The following is a 21,622-nucleotide window of genomic DNA, read 5'->3' on the forward strand; positions in this document are numbered from 1 at the left end:
TTTCCAAAATTTGCTTATGTGATATCACTAAAACTACGTTAGTGGGAATGCTATCTGTAAAATACATTGCACTACCACATCATGCGTTGGTAATATATTTATGAAACAAGTTTTTAAACATGAACTGGGAATTATTACTGCTCCTGCCCAGATGACAATATTATTATTGAACTAAGAAGCAAGTCATGCATGTGTACCCTATATATGGACTCTACTCTCGTTATACATGGAGCAAACATTAAGTACTGCAGAAAAAGTTCTTGCATACTTGAAGGTGCTCTCATGTGATAAAGAAAAAGGCGGCTCCATAAGACAAAATATTTGCCTAGGATCACACAATGAGACCAGTTCATGGGTCAAGTACATTACAGTTAGGTCAAGTAGATTAAAGTTACTAGACCTGCAGGTCTAGTAACAATGTATGATTGTGATTACTGTCTTGCATGCAGGGCTCAATCAAAAGTAATGTCCCGATTAATTATCAAGCAAGTACTCCAAAAAGTCCAAAACAATACGAATCAAATGCAGTTTTTAAATGAAAACTTTTATTTAACAGAAGCTCCAGGTGTAGTGTCTGGTTGGCAGACTCTGGGTGCAATGCTTAACCACATTTTTAAAAAATAATTTACAGCTGCTTTCAACCACGCTAAACACTCGTACAAATACCACACAGAGTACACTGGGCAGGAGAGATTACACAATGGATTTTGTGGCATGAATCTTCAATGCGAGGAGCATGTTCAACAGAAACATTTGACAGAGAAATCAAGTCTGAATCTAGGTGGTTTGTAATGGTAACATGTGAGGGAGAAAGGGATGCTAAAAAGTTTCTTTTAACACAAAACTAAGTAATCTAGGGAAACGAACTTACCTGACAAAACAAATTGTATCTAAACAGTAGGTGCACGAGTGAGAGCTTTAAAATACAAGTCATTAACGGCTTGGACAATTAAGCCGAGTTGGAGCTTTTTTTCCCCACAGTGAGGATTGTGGGGAGCAATCAATAACTTTACTTCTTGGCAAATGAAATCTTCATGGCGTTGCTCTGGGTGATTTTGAAGCCCTGCAGTGCATCACGGGCCGCTGCAGACTGCACTTCATTATCGAACTCCACAAAGGCAATGTCGTGCCGGCCCGGTACCAACCGTACCTCCTTGAATCCAGGGAACCTGCAACAGAAGAAAGGATTTAGATTCCATAACTTTTTATCGTAATGGCAGACTGTCTTCACTTGTGTATGCCACCAAGATCTGTGGGACACCAAGTTAATTTTTACGAAAACATCTGCACTTAGTTACTTGGCAGAAAATAAACCCCTATTCATGCATGCTTTGCACACAAATACTTTACAGAAGTTGAACTCCTTGATGATTCTCTTTCGATGCACCACAATCATTTGACATCTTTAGAAAAGCTAGTAGCCATCTCATGCCTTACTAGAGGATAAGCTGTAACCAGCTCATGCAGAAGTGGCCCAGTGAACCACCAAGCAATGGGCTACACTTCCACAGTAGGGGGTCATATATATAGTTTGAGGTCAAGGCAACAGACTAATGTTAGGACCACTCTTTGGCTGCCACTTTGCAAACCCACAGTATGGATCTGCAAAAGACTATTGTGTTCCATTAAGAAAGTTTGTATCCTTGTGCATGTGTTCAAACTTGTTGATAAGATGGATTCATTAATGAAAGACCTTTACTATTAGGGTATGTGCTCCAAACGAATGCATTAAGCAAACTGTGTGTGTATATATATATATATATATATATATATATATATATATATATATATATTTAACATCTAACCATCCATCCATCTATATAGCTCCATCTATATATAGCACGTTTCCAACAAAAGTTAATTTGAGCCTACTGAATGCTTCCTGAATATGCATTAAAGCAAGATTGGCGACTGAACACTTTCAACATTAAAAGAACACAAATGCAACTTGGGGAATAAAGTTGTTAAATTATAGTGAATTAGAATACATTTGTCTGAAGCATCACTTAGAAAAAAGTGTTTGATAAACTGCAAGAAGGACTTGGCTGGCGACTGCTGTCAAGTCAGCATGGACGTAAATTCGTAGAATGTGCCAAAGACTAAGAATTAACATATGCTAGCCAGGGTAAGGGGAACATGGGAACAATTATAGATATGGTAGAAGGGAACAATGATGTGCTCTATTAAAACACTTTAACCCTGGGTAAGCAATCATAATTAGGGCTCCCGGTTTTCAGTTTAAACGAATATTTACACATAAATACAGACGGAAAACTATTTTTCCTTTGTCTGTATTTATATGTAGATGCGGTTAAATACTAGTAAATTGCGAGTGCTGCCGCGCTCCAGCCAAGGTGACTTGCCACGGTTCTCAGCTGCAGACAGGCCCCCCTCGTGTGTGGTTGCGTGAGCGGAGTCAGCTTCCCGGGCACAGCCGCACCAGAGTACTTCACAGGTCTTTAACCCCTTCGACGCTCATGACGAGCTGGGCTCGTCATGAAGTAGCCTCCTCGCACGCTCATGACGAGCCCAGCTCGTCATGAATAATGGGTTTTTGAAAATCCCAGCGCAGCAGCAGAATATGATGAGCTTCCATGGGGTTAAAAGACCAATAACTTGTTAAAGAGGCTTTGTTGTTTTGTCACCACTTCTAGAGCCTCTGTATCTCCAATCTAACTATTGCCGGGAGAGTCGAATACTCTCATTTGAGAGAACTCCAGCGTGAAATGCATTTTGTTATTGGTAACCCAAATTACACGTCTTAGTCCCTTAAGTCCAGGGAAAGCAACTCACACCTATTAAGAACCGTGACGGAACCATGCTGAGCTCACCGTGGAAACTCGCAGCCACCGTAGCGTGGCTTCAGCTGCTGGGACACTGGGGACGCCTCTTTACGGTGGGCTTACAAGAAAATTCCTTAGTGAACTGCGATGGGGGTAGAGCCTGTTGATTGTACTTCTAGTTTACAAAGTAAACATGGTGCACAAGTGCGATTACATACCCACGCGGTGGGTGGTTAAAAGAACGTGGAACAAAACGATACGAAAACAAATGCACCCAAAATGGACAGTTTACCCCGAGAGGTCACAGGGTAATGTCAAGGTTGACTCAAATGGCACTTTCTGGACAAATGGGGGCACGTGGGTGAGCATTCACACAGTGGGCCCGATTCTTAAAGATCTGAGCACCTGTGTTCAACTTGTGGGAGTTTCTGGATAGATTCACTTGGGAAAATGACTAAATACCCACAAATGTGTATGTTTGTAAGAAGCTACCTATCCAAGCAGTTACCCATCCCAGACATGCATGTACATTTTATACTACAGATAAAGCCCCCCACCCCCCACTAAATGTGGCTCTAATTGCGCCCCTGGCTGCAGGGCTTGTGATTTGCTGGAGATTCCTGCTAATAAAGGTATTTTTTTGACCTGCTGCCGTGCCCCTGAGCCAATCGTGGTTGGGGCTGGAATCTTTAGGCGTTTGTGGCTGGGTTGCTCGGAGCCTCTTGCAGTGCAGGGTACTGTGTACTATCACGGAATCTCCCCGTGACTGACACAAATGAATGTGCCCTAATATGAAGTGTGTGCGGAAAAGTAAAGCGCGCAAATACCTCAGTGTCGAGTCCGTGCTATTTAAATCTGCAACAACATGTGGCTGCAAGAACAATCCACCTGAGTGCACAACAGCAGCAGCCCATTTATTTTACTGCAAATAATCACTGTGACACCTGCCCATCTTTAATAGGCGAGGTCTGTTTTAATCCAAGAGAAATGTTTGTAGCTTTTCACACATCACCCATATTAAACAGAAATGAAAGGGAAACGGTGTACATTGTCCATTTAAATGTGGAAAAATACTAGCTGCAGCGCTGCCTTTTGATTGCTGCAAAAATAAATCTGGATAAATGCAGATAAAATGCCCCAAAAATAAATATGGATAAATACAGACTGAAATGGCAAAAAAATAAATACCATAAAACCGGGAGCCCTAATCATAATTACCAGCCTATATCAGAAAAGGATGCAAAGAAAAAGTAAATACCTAAATTAACCGTCATTATGCACACATACAAAACCCGGATCGTGGATATTTAAAATCTTAAATAAGGAAGAAAACTTACTGGTTGAAAAGCATAGAAAGCATTAGCTCGTTTGTTTCTTCAGGCAGGTTGGTAAGGAACAGAATGTGATTTGGTGGATTCTCAAGCTAAAAGAAAAAGAAAGTTATTCAATTGAAGCAGTCAGTTTGTGGAGTGAGGAAGAAAACACAGCGACGCTCTCCATCAATGTTGTGAACAGGGTGATTTTGACCATAACCAAGAGCTACATTAAATGGTCTTAACTTCCCACACCATCAGATTTGATATCAAGAGTGTTTCAAATCAGCATTTTTTTCAGTAACATTAACCCACGTTATGGTACACATTTTAACAGACTCTTAGCTAACAAACTTGTGAACTTTCTGCTTCACACAACATATTGTAGGATGGACGGTAAGTGGCATAACTGTAGGGTTTGAATCAGTTCAACCATTTGTAAGATATGAGCCAATCCCTGCAATAGAAATTTAAAACTAGGGCACAGTGCATAACACCAGTCAGTTTAATGTTTTGATCGGTGTGCACGAGTGTTACCGTTTACATAATACAGCTGCAATAGTTTAACACTGCAATAAATATCAAATTAACTTTTTTTTGATAATCAACTTTATTAGCATTTGAAAAACAAAAACACTTGACAATAAAGGCAGTTCATTGGTCGCAGCAAAGTCATGTATACATCAAATGAAACATTGGCAGCAATGCATAGAGGCGGCGGTAGAGTCACCCCACCCGACCATATGCCCCGCCCAGTGGTGATGAGGACAGGGTAGGTCACTGAACTCATGGTGGCAGTAGATTGAACCATATCCCCCATATCTTGGAGAATTTCTCAGGGGTGCCCTGGGACTCAGAGGGCCTCCTCCTGGGCCCTGCACCAGTCGGCCCCCTCCTCCACCCCCCCACCCCAGACGCGGTCCTCCGGAGCCAGTTACGGGCTATATCCCGCTTTGCCACCGCAACCGCGGTGCCCAGTAGGCGCTTGACCGAACGGTTGCCATCCAGGCCCGAGAAAACTCCCAACAGGAGCCTCTTCGGCTCATGGGGGATCTCCCACCCCAGGACCAGTGTAAGTTCCCTTTCAACTCCCCTCCAAAATTTGTCAAGGCCCCCACAGGTCCACACCATATGGTAGAAGTCAGCGGGGCAGTGACCCCACCTCGGGAAGTCAGCGGGGCAGTGACCCCACCTCGGGAAGTCCGGGGCAGGGCGTAGAACATCCTCTCAGGGGTGAAATAGGAGTGTAGGTAATATGTTGGGACAAGCCGGAGTTTGGAAGACATGGTATGGGTACGTGGGGCCATTAGGGCATCTCTCCAGTCCGCTTCTTCCAAGGGTCCCACCCAGCGGGCGCGCAAGAGGTCCAGGGAGGAAGGGCTGTTGTTGACCAGGGTTCGATATATACGTGAGACCCCTTCCCTGCCCAGGTCCCCCATCATAACCTGTGCTTCCAGCTGACTGAACTCAGGCAGGGGAGTCGGCACGGGGAAATGCGGACAGGGCGTGGCGCAGCTGCAGATAACGGTAGTGCTAGGAGTGGGATAGAGCACATCTGTGTTGTAGGTCTGCGAAGGCGCGCATGTGGTCCCCAACCCAGACGTCCTCCAGAAGCGACACCAATGAGGTCCCAACAGCGAAACCCTGTAAGAGATGCGGCTTCACAAAGCCAGTTCCCGTGCCAAAGAGGCGTCTGTCGCGTTAGCCTGCGATCCCACCCTACGTGTCGCAGGGCAGCATGCCAGGCCATCAAGACCTCTCTGGTAATTGGGGCCAGGTGCTGCGGGATGGGGCAGCCGTAGAGGAATGCCTGCAGTTGCAGGAAGTCAATCATCCCCAACTCCACTCGATACGCTGGATCGGACCAGCCGCCCGCGTACCAGTCGTGGATAACGATCAGTTTGGTAGCAAGGTAGTAGAGGTAGAAGTGGATGAAGCATATACCGCCGTCAAAGGGGGGAATGCGGCTATGTGAGAGAGATGCGCGGTCGTCCCCCCATTCCAGAGAAACCTGCTGAGGGCTCCGTCCAACTCCCGGAACCAGGACCGAGGAAGGGGAATAGAGATATTCTGAAGTGTGTAGAGGAAACGCGGGCGGATCATCATCTTGAAAAGGGCACTGCGTCCCAGGGGGTTGAGGGGGAGGGATTGCCACTTTTTGAAGTCCGCCCGCATCCGGGTCACTAGGGGTGTAACATTCAGGGCCCACTCCAGCTCCGGCAATAGGGACACCCATATCCCTAGGTATTTCACCGAGTGGCACCTCAGAGGAATGGAGGATTGCCAGTCGAAGCACTCCTGGGAGGGATGCAACGGGACTAAGGTGGATTTTGCCGCGTTGAGCCTGAGACCGGATATTTGCTCGAAAGCTCAGAGGATCCGCATACATCGGGGCCCTGAGGACGCCGGGTCCGCCAGGTATAGTAGGACGTCATCCGCATAAAGGGCTATCTTATCGACTTGGCTAGCATTCCAGGTCCAGCCCTGGACCAGGTGGTCGTGTCGTATGGACATCGCCAGGGGCTCCATCGTTAGTGTGAACAGGAGTGGAGAGAGGGGACACCCCTGGCGCGTGCCCCTGCATATCGGGAATGTGTCCGAAAGTGCCGCATTGACCATGACACGGGCCTGGGGGTTGGCATACAGTACCCCAACGTAGCTGCGGAATCTGGGGCCAAAGCCCATTGCCTCGAGAACATCCAGGAGATAATTCCAGCCCACCGTACGCCTTCTCAAAGTCTAGAAAGAGATGGGCCGGGTAGGGCGTCAGGCGAGAGCGGTGTGCCAGGGCCAGGTGGAGGCGGCGGATACAGTGGCGAGTACCCCTAGCCGGCATGAAGCCGCATTGATCCGGGGGGGGGATGAGGTCTCCCAATAGGGGTCTGAGCCGCTGGGACAGTATGGTGGCAAAGAGTTTAATGTCTGTGTTTATAAGGGAGCTAGGTCGGAAGTCTGCACAGTGCACGGAGGGCGGGTGGGTCTTGGGGAGGACCACAATCGTGGCCAGGTCCGACTCCGGAGGAAAGGATCCCCGGTCAATCGCATGGAGAAAGGAGCTTTAACAGGTGGGGGGCTAGGGTCTCCCGAAAGCTGGAGTAGAACTCCTGCGGAAACCCGTCCGGACCTGGTGTTTTTCCACTGTGCAGTAGGGGGATGGCCTCCAGGACCTCCTCCCGGGTAAAGGGTTTCTCCAGGGTCGCCGCGACCTCCGGGGCCAGGGAAGGTAGTCGAGCGCCGTTTCTACCCAGGAAAGCGTCCAGGCGTGCGCCGGGTCGGCTCTCCGTATAGAGGCGGGCATAAAAATCGGCAAAGGCACCCGCTATGTCTCGAGAGGAGGTAAGCAGGACATCGTCAGATGTGCGGATCTCCGGGATGACTCGATGGGCCCAGGGGTAGGAGACCAGATTGTGGAGCAGTTTCCCGTTCTTATCCCCCCATCCAAAGATCCTTGCCACGAGGACCTCCATAGCTGTTGGGCCGCATCGAGGGAGACCTGACGAAGCTCCTCCCGGAGCAGGGCCAACTGCCGGGAGGGGTCCCCCTGGGCACGCGTCGCATGCCCAGTCTCCAGCCTGGCCACTCGGGTCTCCAGCTCCGTGATACGGGCCAGGCGGCTTGCGCGCCTGGTGTGTACCAGCCCTCTAGCCACCCCTCGGATCACCTCTTTGCCCCCCTCCCATAGGGTACCTGACGAGGAGACCGAGCCTTCATTAGTGGTGAAATAGTGGGCCAGTTCTCGCTGTAGCTCCTCCACCAGCTCCTGATCCTGTAGAAACCAGGCGTTGAGGCGCCACATGGCCCGCGGGCCTCCAGGCGCGTAGCCCAGGCGGAGGGAGACTGGGGAATGGTCCGAGAGCCCCCGCGGTAACATGGTGGCTCCTGAGACTAGGTGACATTCAGTGGCTGGGAGTAAGAGGAGGTCAATGCGCGAGTGAGTGCGATGGGAGGCCGAGGTATGGGTGAACTGCGTCGTGCGCGGATGCCATATCCGCCAGACATCACACAACCCCCAGCTCGATAGAGCAGACGACGAGGAGGAGCGATTCGCCGTTGGGGGCCCAGTGGAGTCGCGTCCTGGTTGCATCACCGCATTGAAGTCTCCTCCCACGATGGTGAGACCGGCCGGGAAGGCGTCCTGGTTGCATCACCGCATTGAAGTCTCCTCCCACGATGGTGAGACCGGCCGGGAAGGTGGGAATCAGCTGGGTAAGACAGTCTTAAGTCGAAGACAGGAGGGTGGGCGGAGCGTAGACACACACGATGTTGAGGGGAAATCCTTCCAGCACGCCCGACACAGCAACAAAGCGCCCGAGAGGGTCATTGTGGGTCTTAAGCATGGTAAAGGGAAGCCCTTTCCTTAAGAGGATTGCCACCCCCCGGGAGCCGCGCCGGAACCCTGAGTGCCAGACCATTGCGAAACCGAGACGGGCCAGGAAGGTGCATTGGGTCCCCAGCAGGTGGGTCTCCTGTAGCAGGAGTACGTCCGCAGATTGGCGATGAGCCGCTCGCAGGACCGCAGCGCGTTTGATACGGTCGATGAGACCGTTAACGTTCCAAGAGAGAACGTGCAGGGGTCTAGTTAGACTAGAGGCCATCCGGAGAGGAGGGGAATGTGGGTGGGGGGGACCACCCGGGGAGTACTTAATCAGGGCGGGCCCAGCTGTCCGGAAGCGGCCAGAGGGACCAGCCGACAGGGTGAGGCCAGGGGGCACCAGCGCCCGGGGTAGGGGCCCTGGAACAGGAGAGGGCAGACACCCGCGGATCGTCGCCAGCAGGGGCCAGGGGGACCCAGATGGGCCGGGAGGTCATTGGGCGAGAGCAATGCGTCGGATTGGGGTGTACCCGCCTTAAGTCTGGAAGAAGGGGAAGCTGCGACCAGCAGCTCATAGGCAGCATGCACTATGGCCGGGGAACGGCCAGGACACAAGGAGTCTGTAAGCGGCCCATAGGCGGCTAAAAACAACAAACAGTGCAGGAGGCAACGGCCTCCTCCACCCCAAAGCCCCCCAACCTACACTTCAGAACAGGAAGCATCTGTCGCCCGAACCCAACCCCTCAACAAACTAACCCCTCACGAGGGGACAAACACTAAGCTAAAACGATTAGTGGGGAGCCGTAGCACTACTTTAGGTGGACAAGCATAGGAGGACCCCCCTCCGTACAGTCAAATGAATGGCAACAGTGAGATGTTATGTAATACAAGTGAACCTGTTGAATATCGGTTGGTCGGCCATAGTGGCCCATGATAGATAGAGAGTAGAGCGTGAAAGTAGCAGATACAAGCGCAGAGGAGGAGAACATTAAAGCCAGGCCGATGATGGAAGGAGAAAGCACACAGTAAATGAGATACAGCTTTCAACTGAAGTCTGCTCCAGGTGGGTCGCCCCTCGGGGCGTCTGCAGGACTAGAGCAAGCTCCTCCGATGTCACTCAGGCAGACAAGATCGCCACAGGCGGGTGAATCTCACGGGACCCGAGTCAGTCCGCCGCATCCAGTGGAGAGTCTCGGATAACAGGGCTGCCAGAAAGGTCCAACTCCGATCTGGACTTGCGCAGGTTCCCATTCAAGGAGGAGGGAATGTCCACGGCGGTCCCCGATGGAGGGTCCGTTGGTAATGGTGCCTCCTGGCCAGGGGGAGAAGTGGGTCGCCGTGCTGTACCCAATGGTGAACCCGAGGCGTCCCTGCGTGGGCGGCCACGTCTGCGGGAGCCGGTCCGCTGCCTTCTCGGTTTAGGCCCCTCGCAGGCTGGACGGAGGACCCTGGGTAGGGGGGCCCCCCGTCCAGGGAGGAGGCCGCTCCTCCGTGAGCCAGGTCCAGGCCGTCTGAGGAGAGTCAAAGAAGAAGGACTTACCATTGAAGAGGGCTTGGAGTCTGGCGGGGAAGAGGAGGCCGTAGCGCAGCCCCAGCGCCCTGAGTTTTTGCTTAACCTCCTCATAGGAACATCGTTGGGATTGGACCTCTCTTGAGTAGTCCGGGAAGATCATGATTTTGGAGTCATACTTCCGGGGGCCCAGGTCTCTGGCTGTGCTGAGGATGGCGTCCCGGTCCCTAAAGTTGAAAATCCGGAGGATGAAGGGCCGGGCGGGGGCCCCTGGAGGGAGCCGGGGCCCTAAGAAGCGATGGGCCCGTTCAATAGCAAACCAGGGGGAAAGCTTCTCTGCAGGCATCCCGGAGCGGAACCAGGTCTCCAGAAAGTCAGCCACTTGACCCTTCTCCACCCCCTCCGGAAATCCCAGGAGGCGGAGGTTGTTCCGCCTGGCTCTGTTTTCGGCGTCCTCCGCTCGGTGGTGAAGATCAGAGGTCAACGTTTGAAGGCGTGCCACCTGGGCCTTGAGCGTTGTCAGGTCGTCCTCCGCAGTGGATATCCGGGACTCTGCCTCTGTGATACGCGCCGTGGCGTTCCATAGGTCCTGACGGATAAGGGCCACGTCGACGCGCACCTCGCCGATTTTGGTTTCAACAGAGGTTTGAGAGGCACTAATCGCATGCAGGATCGTGGATAGGCCCCCCCCCCCCCGTCGCCCCAGAGGGCGGAGGCCCGGTGTCAGGAGCGTGGTCAGTTTTGGCGAATTGGTCCATCCGGAGTTGGGAGGGGGCGGGCCGGGGTTGCGTACCCTTCCCTCGGACCATGGTAGCGCGGGGAAGGCAGGGCCACCAAGGAGGGCCCAACTCGTGGCGCGTAGGCAGGTAAGCGGGGTGCCCCAGCGTCCAGAGAGCCCGCCGTGGAGCCCAGCGGGCGGCCGGGGGCAGGTGGGGGGGGGGGGACACCCCGGGCTCAGCGCGGATAACAACGTATCGGGGGGGCCAAACAGACGTCTCCACTGTCCCAGTGGTCCAGCTCGGACCCGACCCCCGATGTGGCAGGGCAGAGTCACAAAGTCCCCTGCTGGAGCAGCGCATCAACTTTGCACCCCCGCGGGTCCCCAAGGACTCAGGCTGCGGGCGACAGGTCCGGCGGGGCGGTCAGCGGGCCCAGGGCCGCTCCGGGTCCGGTGGGCGCACAGGGAACGGTGCGCCTGCGGTCTCTCCTCCCAGGCGAGCGCCCCCCAGATACCGGTCTCCCGTCCCCACACACGCTCCCCACCTCAAGACCCACGGCGGATCAGCTCCAAGCCGATGCGAAGCCAGCCCCGGGGCCCAGGGTCAGTACTCCTCGGGGGGGGGGGGGCCAAGAACGTTGCAAGCAGGGCCACAGGTCCGGGCCGGTCGGTCCACACCCCGGGGCCGGAGGGCCACACATCCGCCGACACAGGGGGGCTCACTACTGCCGCGGGCCGAACAGGACAGGGATCCGCAGCGCAGCCGTCCAGGGACAAGTCCTCCGAAGGCGGGCAATCCGCCCGCAGCCCCATGAGCCCAGGAGCCAGGATCCACAGCGCCGCCAGGATCCACAGCGCCGCCGGGATCAGAAGTCAGGACAGGCCTCCAGCAGGTCGTCTCCGCTCTCAGGAACGCTCCCGGTCCCCGCCTCGATATCCACGGAGGCCGGAGATCGCGCTCACAAGGACCGCTCGCCCGCCCACCGGCTCAGGGGCGCGGAAACCAGGGCCCAAAGTGGCAGCCAGGCCGGGAACCGGGGGAGAACCCCCGGCAAGCCGATGCAGCCCACAGCGCCGCCCCTGGCTCGCCGCCGCACCCCCAGAGGCAAAGATCCAACGCCGCAGATCCAAGGAATTCCGCGGGGGACCCCGCTCACCACCAACCTCTGGGTCTGTATGCGGGATTCTGGCACCAGAGCCAGGCAGGCCCCACGGGGTTCGGTGTACCGGTCGCCCCCGCGGGCAGCTTGGGGCAGGCAACACCGGGCTAGTCAGGGGGCCGGCAGGACGTCTCGAACACAGCCGGGGGTGCCTCGCGGCCAGGAGAGGAGGATGTTGTCAGGCAAGTAGGTCGATGGGCACTGTTGGTGGCGGATAGCGGACGGATGGCTGAAGGGGGGTCCGGAGCACTAATAAAGTGCGACCGCCATCTTGCCGCCCTAAGCCACGCCCCCCAAATTAACTTAAAGTAGAATTAAGGTAAGTGCTCGACATGAAACAAATGCTTTAAGCTGTAGACGGTAAGGAGCAAACAGAAAAGCATGCAGCTCAAAACAAGGAAACTTCCTACCTCAATATTAGCGAGCATCTCATTCACCCTCGTCCCAAGAAAATAACTTTCATGGCACGTAATGCTCAAACTATTCTAATTCCAAACCAGTTAAGTGTGATTCCGTCAGATATACAAATAAAAGATGGCCATGTAGACAGTGTTTGCAAACGAAATACTCCAACTAGGCTGCCAAGTACACTGATTAACATTGAGAGCAGAAAAAAATAAAATAATCTCAATTCAGCAAATAAAGAAGCACTCACCGGCTGCATAAGCGGCATCTGGCCAGGCATCATTTGAGAGGGTGGCATGCCTCCAGGACCCATCTGTCCAGGGCCCATTCCTGCCATCATGCCAGATGGGTGCATGTACCCAGGCTGTCCTTGCATTTGCATCATCCGTGGATTTTGGTTCATCGACTGCATTCCCGGCTGCATGCCTGGTTGCATGCCCTGAAGAAGCAAAAATACCACAGTTTTAGGCATCAGCAGGCTCAGATAGCATGTTGTGGTCAGTGGCTTTATAAACCACTAAAAAAATAAAACACTTAATTCTACACCAAAGTGCTCAAAACTTGAATGTGAGGATACACATCACCTGCTGTTTTATTTTTGTTTATACACCCACTTGATCTAAATCACAATAGTCAATGATTTCCACCAAATTGCTGCATGCACAGAAACATAGCCCAGAATGAGAAATACTCACAGGCACTGGTCCAACAACCGTTTGCATCATTGGAGCAGCCTTTTTTATCGGGACTGGCTCTGGAGCTTTGGGTTTTTTCTTTTCCTTCTTCGCTCTTTCCACAAAGGTGCCTTTCATCTTGGCTATAATATCAGAGTCAATCTTTGAATACTGGATTCTCTGTTAGACAGAACAGGTAGCATTATATTTCCGGATGCGAACTAGGCAACCAATGGTTAGATTTTTATTTTAATGGAAACTGGCCTTGATACTGTGAAGTACATACCAGACAGGAGGTAAAAAATAAAAATAGCTGCGTCAAAGAATTAGTTCTTTAAAGCATGTTAAGATTAGCGCAAGTGTCCTACACTCATTTTCTTCACATATAACTTAAAACAATCTACGTTAATTCACACACAGTGTATCTGAATCACTAAGTAAAGAATCTGCTATGCGCAAGGTAACACTGATGTGTATTCATTTGGGTTGGTCATGGGAAGTAAACCGAAAGAAATAAAAGCAAATGTACACCAACTGGAACGAAATCACTTTAAATGAAATACGTCCAAACAAGCCCTAAAGCAAATTGACACAAACTTTGTTGCATTTCATTTAAAGTGATCTCATTCCAATCAGCCCTACATTGTAGTCAGACTATACACAGCACGTAGAACTTCGGACAATGCCTTTTTTCACGAGACATTATGCAACAATCTGCGTGCAGAACATTGCCTTGGATTGGAGAAGACGCAAAGGGTGCAGCACACTGGCCGAGACAGGTTTCATTTGGTGCACCCCCACTCTTAATAAAATTCACTAGCCTTCAATGTTTTTCTGCATGGGTGCTTTGTGCCAGCCAGCCACACACAGAGCCAGCCAGCCAGCCACACAGAGAGCCAGCCAGCCAGCCACACAGAGAGCCAGCCAGCCAGCCACACAGAGAGCCAGCCAGTCAGCCACACAGAGAGCCAGCCAGTCAGCCACACAGAGAGCCAGCCAGTCAGTCACACAGAGAGCCAGCCAGTCAGTCACACAGAGAGCCAGCCAGTCAGTCACACAGAGAGCCAGCCAGTCGGTCACACAGAGAGCCAGCCAGTCAGTCACACAGAGAGCCAGCCAGTCAGTCACACAGAGAGCCAGCCAGTCAGTCACACAGAGAGCCAGCCAGTCAGTCACACAGAGAGCCAGCCAGTCAGTCACACAGAGAGCCAGCCAGCCACACAGAGAGCCAGCCAGCCACACAGAGAGCCAGCCAGCCACACAGAGAGCCAGCCAGCCACACAGAGACAGGACGACAGAGTTTGCTCTAGCCCGGACCCCCTCACCATAGGTTAGCAGCTTATACCTGGACAGCAACCTATCAAATACATCACAGTAAGCATGTAAGTTTTTGGAAAGCGTGCAAGGCAGTTTCAATCTATTTCAGAGTGGGGTTAAGTTCCTCTTTTTACTCCAACCATACTTCTAAATCCTCTCTAGCATGAGCTGACCCACGGCAAACATGATGTAGGAAGCTTCATTCAAGTGGATATAGCTGGGCCATATGATTTAGGCACAGCTGTGGTTCCTTGACCGAGGACGAGACAGATGTACTGTGGCTCGTATGCGCATGAGAGAATCATCTGCACCTCATTCTCATGACTAGGTGTATATAAGTTTGACAATAGATGCATTTGTGCAGGAGAATACCTACAACTTTATTAAAACCGGAGCTAAAACACAACAAAAGTTGTGTGGCCACAGAGACCGGTTTAGAAAGCTCTCCATAAATAAAGAGGTTTGTACATTATTCTCTTTCCAGGGGGCTGGGAATGTCATATTAAACACATGAACAGAGGAGTTTTCGCGAATGAAGGGATGGTTCTACTCTTGACCAAGATCAAGGAGGTCCCGTTTGGTGGTAGGTGCAGAGTCTGTGCTGGAGGAAAAGAGGTGCAATCTGTGAAAGGCTGGGTAAGCTGTGCCCAATTTCAGAAAGGGGTGTGTCACTATTTATGGAGGATGTCCTTGAAAATTTGCACAGGACCCCGTGTGAGGTTCCCAGAACTATCATCAGAACGGCTACTCATCTGCAAGCCTCAAGGTTGTGGTGGAAGAAAGATTTGAATTGAGTGAAATCCGGGTTACTTATTGCATCAAGTTGTCTATATTTTCAGACTTACGGATCAATTGTTCTACTAGGGAATCACATTCTTGTGAGTAGGTGAATTTAGAGTGTTTAAAAAGTGTGCATTTATCTTGTGAAGTCTAACTAGCCAAGGAGTTTCATAGAGCCTTTGTGATCAATTATTTATCTTTACCTTTCTGATTGCAGTTGTGTAAAGATTATGCAGCTTCCGTTTCTCTATTCCCATTGCCTTTTAAGAGAACTCCTGCTAGATTTAAGCAATTGCATCACGGGTGTCAGTCACCCAGGGAGGCCTTGATGGACTTTGTTGGGATATTGAGGACAGACAAGCAATTGTAGAGCGGTTGACCTGAAATTGCAGGATAGTCAGTTGAGGAAGCGCTAAACGGCAGGTGGGATAATGAAGCAGTTTTACTTTTCTAGCTGTTTTAGGCACTGGTGCTGTAGACTTTTCTACAGGTGAAGGATAATCAGAATTTTAGCATAGTATTAGTAACGTGACCTTTGCTGGGAATTAGGAAGGGGTCAAATACGTCATCAATTATATGCCCCCGGATATACAATGCCAGAAGACAATGTGAAAGATTCTCTGCTTCCAGTTAGATAGAAATTGATTGGGTTATTGGCAGTTCAATGCCAGGATCGACAAATTTCAAGTTTTGATTCAAACACTTTCCATTTGTAGAGCTTTTATTTCACCACAGAATAACCCATACCAGGGTGCTTCTCCTTTCCTCTTCGACAACCGGCTCTTTGTGCTGGTAAGGACAACCAAATCAATCTCCATAATTGTCTTTAATGCACTAATGCTCTACATTTGTACAAGACGTTGAAATACTGACTCATAATTTGCCAAAAGTGAGGAAAAAAGCCGGAAGAACGCTTTTGTTGTCGGAAGTTTACACATAGCTTAAAAATGTAGAACTAAAGCAATGACAGCGAATACAGTGTGGTTCAATTTGGTAAATGAGAAGACTGCCTGCAACGACCAGCACAATGTAGTTAGTGTGTGGGGCGCTAAACTACATGAGATCTTTGGTAAGTTTCGACCAGTAAAGATCTTTAGGCACCGTTGCCCACTTGCCAGAAATACACTCAATGATGGGGTGTTAAGAAGGTACTTACCATTGGCTTGTCATAGAATGGAAAGCCCTGCATGGAACGCAAAGCATTGGTGGCACTGCTGATTTCTTTAAAAATAACAAATGCTTGGCCCCTCATCTTCAAACTTCGGGACACCAAAATATCCAAGATTTGACCAAACTGAGAAAAAATAGCATACAGCGATTTCTTCAGCTCTAGCAAAAGAATAAAAGCAATAAAGTTGTTACAATTCTTGATTTCACTGCGTTATTCCAAAAAATAAGCAAGGGCAAATATAAGGTACTACAATAAGTAACATTTTATTTTCCTTATTGATCAACATATCTATTGCCAAATATGCTTCAAAAATACAGGATAAAGTATGAGAACACATACCCTACACTAGGGTAGGTTAGAACTTTCCGGGGTTTTAGGGACGACGTTTTAGGTCAGCATGTAAATTAACTAATGAAACAATGCATGGTTGAAGGCTTGAATGGGCTGTGGTACTGGTTGCACCGGCATACTTTTCATCTTATTAATATATTTATATAGCACCAATGTGCTCTATAAGTACCTCATTCATATTTGGCCAAGTACTCTGAAGCCTAGAAAATAGAAAGATGAGGAGGGTAATCAACAAAAATACAAGTGACTATTTAGTGCACAGCTCAAAGGGACTGATGTAATTAGTGCAGGGTTACATTTTAATCAGACGTACTCAAAATTCTGTCCCGAGTTTGAAGCTCTCTGGCATAGAGTGTTGTGGAGGGGTGCAGAGTGGAGTAGTGTAGGAGAGTGGAAAGGCAGAAAGGCAGAGTGAAATATGGTGATGTCGAGTGGCATAAAGGGTGTGGCACAGAGTTTAATGGAGTAGAGCATCAGAGTGGAGTATTGTACAGTGTAGTGGCCTACAGTGAACAGGCGCAAAGCAGTGGCGCACAGTAGATTGAATGCAGAAGAGTGGCGTGGAGTGATGCAGAGTGTAGTGACGTAGAGATGTGTAGAGTAAAGCGGTGCAGTGGCGCAGAGTAGAATGAATTGCATAGTTTGTAAAGCCAATTGTGTCGAGAGGAGTAACATACAGTGGCGCAGAGTGGCGAAGAGTTAAGTGGCAAAGTGTAGTCTTGCAGAGTATAGTGGAGTAGAATAGTGGTGTAGGGTGCAGTGACAGAGTGCAATGTTGTAGCGTGCAGTGGCTTAGAGAGCAGTGATGCAGAGTGGTGCGGAGTTCAGTGGCAGAGTGCAGTCTTGTAGAGTGGTACAGAGTAGAATTGACTGGCATAAAGTGCAGTGGCAGAGTATTGTAGAGTATGCTGACAGAGCGCAGTGCTACAGAGTAGTTGGTGTAGAGTACATTGGTTTTAAGCAAAGTGATGTTTACCTCATTGGTGTATAGTGCAGTGGCATAGAGCTCGGTGTTGCAGAGTAGAGTATAATGGCGTAACGTGTTGCAGAGTTTAGTGTAGTGGCCTAGAGTAAATTGGCATAGAGCACTGTGGTGCAGAGTTGATTGTTTCACAGTACAGGGGCGCATGGTACAGGGCAGATTAGAGTGGCGTAGAGTGGACTGGCAGAGCAAAGTGGCAAAGTAGAATGCAGTGAGAAATGTAGGTGTAGAGCAGAGTGCATTGACGCATTGGAATGCCATGGAGTAAAGAGGTGTAGTGTGAAATATGCATGGTGTGGTAGCGCACTACCAATTACAGACAACACATCTTTAATTGAAATGACCATTACATTTGCACAGACAGTTTTACTGAGAAAAGTATGAGCTTCTCCTTATTTCCAACTACAATCACATTGCAGGTGAACAGCCATGAACCAGGGGAAAATTGAAAAAAAATCTATTGTTACACAATTCAAGTTCTATGTCAGGACCGGAGGCTCCGATTATGCTGTTCTTTCTTCGCTTTAATTATAACATTTTCTCCCAGCCGCATCAACAAAGTCATCAACATTTTTTATCCCACTAAAGGGAATAACAATCCATATGAAAAACACGGTGAACTACAATATCCATGAGTCCATAGGATAATATTAACTATCGGTCCTTCCACAGTGTCTACAACTCCAAGAAAAACCCCTCATCCATGTTGTCCTTCCTCTTCTCTGCTATGCAGCAATAGATGAGTCACTTATGTGCTCTTTTTTTCTGGACGTTTGTCATTCTGTGCAAATTAGGGCAGTTGGGTCCTTGTAATCCTGTAGGCGGGACCCTTTCATGTTGGCGAGGATCTCGGGGTGGTGGCGGGTCTTTTCCCCTTGCAGATTCGCTGGTAGCTGGAGCGTTTCTCACTCCTTTCGCTGCAGTCCCTAGAGTGCGATCATATTCGACCGCTTGGGGGAGCTCCCGCGCCTCGTTGGTCCGATGAGCCTTGTCCCCATTCTGCCGGCGGGGGTCCGTGTAGCCATGTGAAAAGCCTGCAGGCGGATTTATGGCACAGAGCTCAAGGAGCTGGTTTTCGCACGCTTGGTGGCGGCTGGGTCCTGACAGTTCTGGGGGCATGTGCGCAGGAGGTGTTGCCGCCTTCTATGCTGGCCCAGGGCTCGACAATCCAATCCTCTCGTATTTGTGATGGAGAATGGACGAGGACGAGCTACTTTTTAGGTCATGCTCGCCTTTTCTGACGAGTAGGAAGACAAACTAACTTTTGTCCTCGGTCGTTGAAGGGGGAATGAGCAATAAAGATGCCTTTAAATCTTGTTAACTTGTCACTTTTGCTCCGTTTTCAAAGATGTAGGTCAAGTAAGTTGCAGTTGGGTCGAAGGGTTTTCCCCGGGTACTAGACCTGCAGGACTAGTACCATTTTTTGAGGCCTGTGGTCTTATTCCCGACTGAAAAGGCTTTGCAGTCCGGACGTCTGCCCATACCAATTCGAAAGTGAAAGTTTAAGACACGTTATTGGTGTCGGTTTTTCCCCAATGCTTAATTCCATTCTTTTGGAGATTTTCGGTGGTACTGTTGTATGTCATATCCTTCTCAGAGGTCTGCCGGTTCTTGTGGCCACGTTTGCAGTCCTTTTTTCCCCTGGTTCAGTTTAATTGTTGGGGGCAAGCTAGAGATAAACAAAAGTTCCCTACCCTTTTAGAGTGCAGGCAGAGCTGGTTTTAGACAATGAGCAGCGAGGAGTATTATGAGGAGGAGCAGGTTCAATACTTACCCCTAGAAGACCAAATTTTATGAGGCAGAGGATGAATCCATATTTAAGTGTGTGAATGATGTGGTAGGACCCATGGAGGAGCGTTTGTCCAACCGCATTAAAGCGGAATGCGCCAAGTTGGCCTATTCCCACTTGGACCCCCAGAGACCAGCGCCCACCGTACCCCAGGGGGAGGGTCCATCAGTTCCTAAAAAGGGGCACATGGAGGAAGGCCCGGGGGTGGATAAGGACGCTTTTGACTGCCTTAAAAGTGTGTTCCTCGCAAAGACGTCTGTTACACCCCCTATTTCCCCCCCCCCCCGGTCCAGACTCCCGTAGGGTCCATTCGCCAGCAGACTCTGATGAGGAGGAGTCTTTGCAATCTTGGCGCCCAGCCAGTTCCTCCTCCGAGTTGCCTCAGGCATGCTGGACCCGGACGATATAGTTCATCCGCGTTCAGCAGCCTGGACTCCGGCGGACAAGGTGGCAAAGTGTGTGGCGGGTGAGCAAAATAACGATGGATTAAACCCAGATCTGTGACTGGGGGTGAATGTTTTGCCATTGTGCAACATACCGTCCATCATCTTGTTTGTTTTGCTGTTCAAACTGGCAAAGTCTTTGGCACAGTCAAAAAAATTAATTTGTTTTGTCCACGATTTTCGCAACATACTGTAATAGGTGTATAAAGCTGCTATCAACTTTTAAACATTAATAAATATGCCACTCCCCCAGGAACTGTAATTTGATCGATATACCCACCGAATTCAATCTTTGAGCTCATCATAATACGCTTGAGTAAACCCGGTCAACCCAATTGACAATATGGAAAAGTTTGTTTCCCTTTATATATCAGTACCCAAACCAAGCTTACCATCTTTCTTGATCTTCTCATTGAGATTGTTGATGTAGATCGTATGATTGGGGCGAGCTTCTGGGACAGCCATTGCTTGATATAGGCTTTTCGGGAAAAATGAGAATCAAAAATATGTATTTGAATACAAAGTAAAAACTAGCATTGAAAAATGTAGGACTAAGTACAAGACTCCTTTCAGACTGCTATTTTCAAGAACAAACAGATTTGTCAAATCTTTGTGCAGCGCCTAGAACTTGGACCCCCCTTTGCGGTGTGCAAAGAAAATGCTAGTTAAAAAACACATTCACATTATCTGCTAGCAATGTTCGGTGGCAGAAAGAACACAACTACAGACTGCACTTGAAGTAAACATCAGCAGACATTGGTGTACAGCTATGCACAGCATAGATGCTATACTTTGATAACTCGTCAAGCTGTCATGGCAGATATCAAGAAATATCGTTACACCGGGATCCTGAACGGCTTCTTAGACCGCGAAAACAAGAAGGAAATAAATCTAGGTCCACCTGCTCAACACCCCTGAATGCGACACGAAATCTAGACATCTTTTTGCTTCCCATAAGTCATTTGCAAAGATGAATACCGTGATCATGTGTTTGTACAAAGCTTCATTTCCAGGATAATTCGTAACGAAAATAGGTTTTAATACCATCCAAACTACTATGGGCCATTTAGGCTTCATTACAATAAGAGAGGAATTTCGAATAGGGAGGGTGAAAAATTCCGCAACTGTTCGGTTAAGATTACTAATTAAATTAAGTATATTCAGTGAAAGGCCAAACATACATCCCTTCGCCCGCATACAGCCAAGCCATGCAATCCACTGCATATTCCCCATTTACAAATTTCTTCCACACCCATATTCAAGAACCTTTATTTTTACTCGCTATCAAGGTCCCCAAACAGCCACATGCCTATTTGCGCCAAGCCAGTCTAAGCCACTTTCACGACGTCCTAACCCACACATCCACCGCAGGGCCATTGGTTCCCCCACTTGTAACATATATATAATGTTACAGACCGTGTAGTTTGAACAAAGCACATTTGTTTTATAACGCATGGCTTTCTGCGCCCCCCACTTCCTCCAAGACCTCGCCGCGCCTATATGTTAACCACCTCGCCCACGTCTCTCAACTACAACTACAAAAGCCCGACCCAAAGAAGAACCAAGATCTCCTCACTCATTTATGGTTGCCCTGTGAAACACACTACGAAGGTACTAACCGAGCTTGACTCAAACACCGGAGCTCCGACGACGATTAGAAATCCTCTCTTCGATGTGACTAGGCCGCAAGCTGGAACAACTACTCCACTGTGCGCCTGCGCAACGTCTGACCACCGGATATGCGCGAGCGAAACCACGGAAGTGTCTTTCCAAACCGGTGGAACGCAGAGAAGAAAGACTAAGCGGAATAACGTGACTGCAAGGTAGCTGCCGAATGTGACGACCATCTTGGAAGGGTTTTATTCCCCTCGGTGAATTTGTTAATCAAATCAGTCCTATACGTTCTTTAGGAAG

The 21,622-nt window shown here is 49.6% G+C and overlaps 1 protein-coding gene across 2 annotated transcripts; it reads right to left on the reverse strand.

Annotated features, from left to right (window-relative positions):
- Positions 1-523: 523 nt before the first annotated feature.
- Positions 524-21,465, reverse strand: SNRPA (small nuclear ribonucleoprotein polypeptide A). Of its 2 annotated transcripts, none has more exons than XM_078660398.1 (7): positions 21,328-21,465; positions 20,101-20,186; positions 16,129-16,301; positions 12,897-13,055; positions 12,452-12,640; positions 4,121-4,206; positions 524-1,169 (listed from the first exon to the last, which is right to left on the reverse strand). In XM_078660398.1, exons 2-7 carry the CDS (start codon positions 20,171-20,173, stop codon positions 1,010-1,012), a joined length of 840 nt encoding a protein of 279 aa, XP_078516524.1. In that variant the 5' UTR covers positions 20,174-20,186; positions 21,328-21,465; the 3' UTR covers positions 524-1,009. The 2 variants fall into 2 exon arrangements, with proteins under 2 accessions (XP_078516524.1, XP_078516525.1); XM_078660399.1 differs by having other exon boundaries at positions 21,346-21,440.
- Positions 21,466-21,622: the final 157 nt, after the last annotated feature.

The sequence above is a fragment of the Lissotriton helveticus genome, chromosome 9, assembly GCF_964261635.1.
Source record: "Lissotriton helveticus chromosome 9, aLisHel1.1, whole genome shotgun sequence".
NCBI classification, from domain to species: Eukaryota; Metazoa; Chordata; class Amphibia; order Caudata; family Salamandridae; genus Lissotriton; species Lissotriton helveticus.